At 45.4% G+C, this 2270-nt stretch overlaps 1 protein-coding gene across 1 annotated transcript in view; it reads right to left on the bottom strand.

Annotated features, from left to right (window-relative positions):
- The window catches only part of LOC114629616 (hepatitis A virus cellular receptor 1 homolog), a 22185-nt gene extending 20375 nt beyond the window's left edge, over positions 1-1810 (bottom strand). The window contains exon 1 of the mRNA XM_028777679.1: positions 1732-1810. Within this exon, the coding sequence (XP_028633512.1) occupies positions 1732-1810 (79 nt within the window). The remainder of the gene's footprint in view (positions 1-1731) is intronic.
- Between the last annotated feature and the right edge of the window lie 460 nt (positions 1811-2270).

Genomic DNA, 2270 nt, shown 5'->3' with positions numbered 1-2270 from the left:
ATTTTGTTGAAGATATTTACTGGCCCTTTAAGTTGGGAATCTTCATTCTCATCTATACCTATTATCCTTAGGTTTGGTCTTCTCATTGTGTCCTGGATTTCCTGGATGTTTTGAGTTAGGAGTTTTTTGCGTTTTGCATTTTCTTTGACAACTGTGTCAATATTTTCCACCGTATCTTCTGCATTTGAGATTCTCTCTTCTATCTCTTGTATTCGGTTGGTGATGCTTGCGTCTGTGACTCCTGATCTCTTTCTTAGGTTTTCTATCTCCATGGTTGTCTCCCTTTGAACTTTCTTTATTGTTTCTATTTCTAGTTTCAGGTCCTGAATGTTTTTGTTTAACTCCTTCTTTGTGTTTTCTTCCATTTCTTTAAGGGATTTCTGTGATTCCTCTTTAAGGGCTTCTATCTGTTTACTTGTACTCTCCTGTATTTCTTTAAGGGAGTTACTTAATTCCTTCTTATAATCCTCTATCATCATCATGAGAAGTGATTTTAATTCTGAATCCTGCTTTTCAGGTGTGATGGGGTGTTCAGGGCTTGCTATATTGGGAGAATTGGGCACTGATGATGCCAAGAAACTTTGGTTTCCGTTGCTTATGTTCTTGCGCTTGCCTTTCGCCATCTGGTTAACTCTAGTGGTACCTGCCCTCACTGTGTAAAACTGGAGTCTGTATTTCCAGTTATCTTGCTTATTGCAGAGCTCCTCAGAGTCCAGAGGTCTCTGTGGTCTTATGCTCCTAATCTCCTGGGTGGAATAACTCCTGGGACTCAGGCCACCTCTTGGATCTGGAAATCCTTCTGCTCTGAGTGCAGTGGGTCCTCGATGACTCAGGATTCAGTTTCAGCTGCTCTGAGTGCAGTGGCTCCAGCTGCTCTGAGTGCAGTGGCTCCTGGATGACTCAGGATTCAGTTTCTCCACAGGACAGGAGCAGACTGACTCTGTGTCTGCTCCAGCTCGGAGGAGCAGGCAGGGGCAGAAGGGAAGTGGAATTCCGGAGGGGCGGGGTTTGGGTAGCTGCTGTGCCCTGGATGTCCCTGGCTCCCCGATCTATCTCTGGGGTTTAGGGAGTGAGATGGAGTTCTTACCAGCTGCTCTGAGTGCAGTGGCTCCTGGATGACTCAGGATTCAGTTTCTCCACAGGACAGGAGCAGACTGACTCTGTGTCTGCTCCAGCTCGGAGGAGCAGGCAGGGGCAGAAGGGAAGTGGAATTCCGGAGGGGCCGAGAGGCTCTTTTAATGACATATGGGCCATGTGAAGGTCATTTCTGTAGCCTTCATGCATTGACAAGTACACGTACATACATGTACTCACCCTTACTTAAATATTACATGCATGTACATATATTTATCCCTTAACTGACAGTCTTGTGGGTCTTATATTTTAGCCATAAATTTTAAAGTTCATGGAGGTTGCTGGGCAGTGGTGGCACATGCCTTTAATCCCAGTACATGGGAGGCAGAGGAAGGCAGATTTCTGAGTTGGAGGCCAGCCTGGTCTACAGAGTGAGTTCCAGGGCAGCCAGAGATACACAGAGAAACCCTGTCTTGAAAAACCAAAACAAACAAACAAACAAACAAACAAAAATTCATGGAGGTTAAGAAATATCTTTGTGGCTACAGTTTCATCCTATTTTTTTTGCTCACTAGATAACCTGTGATTCAGACCCCAGGGAATGTATTTGTCTGAATCTCCATCCTCCCAGGCATCCCCACTCCACCTCTCACTTACCTGAGAGGAGTAGGAGGCCTGAAATGAGGACTTGAGGGGGCATCATGATGGTGACCTGCAGGACAATGAGGAGATACATCTCATTGGTTGGCTGTGACCCTCACCACACTGTATCTGAGAAAGTCTCTCATCCTGATTGTGCGAACCACATAGGCCTTTCTGCTGGGGCCCCTGTCCTCCCAAACACTCCTCTTTCCTGGTCCTTCCCACACATATCCTTCAGTCTCACTCATGGTCTCAGTACAAGGAAGACAATAAACAAAGAAAACTTGAAGTCAGAGAGAAGAAGTTTGCTTCTTGGTATAACCCTAAGCAAAAAGCAGCCTTCTAATGGAGGTGCAGTTGTCCCGTGGTTGACTGCAGGCTCTTCCTGCTCAGTAGCCACAGTGGTTGGTCCCTAAAATTCAATCAAGTTCAGTATTGGCAACATGGACTGAGTAAAATGAGAAACACTGTGTCTAAGCACATTGTCCCATAGACATCAAAGACAAGGGTTTTGAAACTGTTCATTTTAATTCCACTGTTAGCACTCATAGAGC

Source organism: Grammomys surdaster, unplaced genomic scaffold (genome assembly GCF_004785775.1).
Source record: "Grammomys surdaster isolate TR1022 unplaced genomic scaffold, NIH_TR_1.0 313, whole genome shotgun sequence".
Lineage (NCBI taxonomy): Eukaryota > Metazoa > Chordata > Mammalia > Rodentia > Muridae > Grammomys > Grammomys surdaster.
The sequence above is the reverse complement of the archived record's forward strand: the minus strand, read 5'-3'. Positions and strand labels throughout refer to the sequence as shown.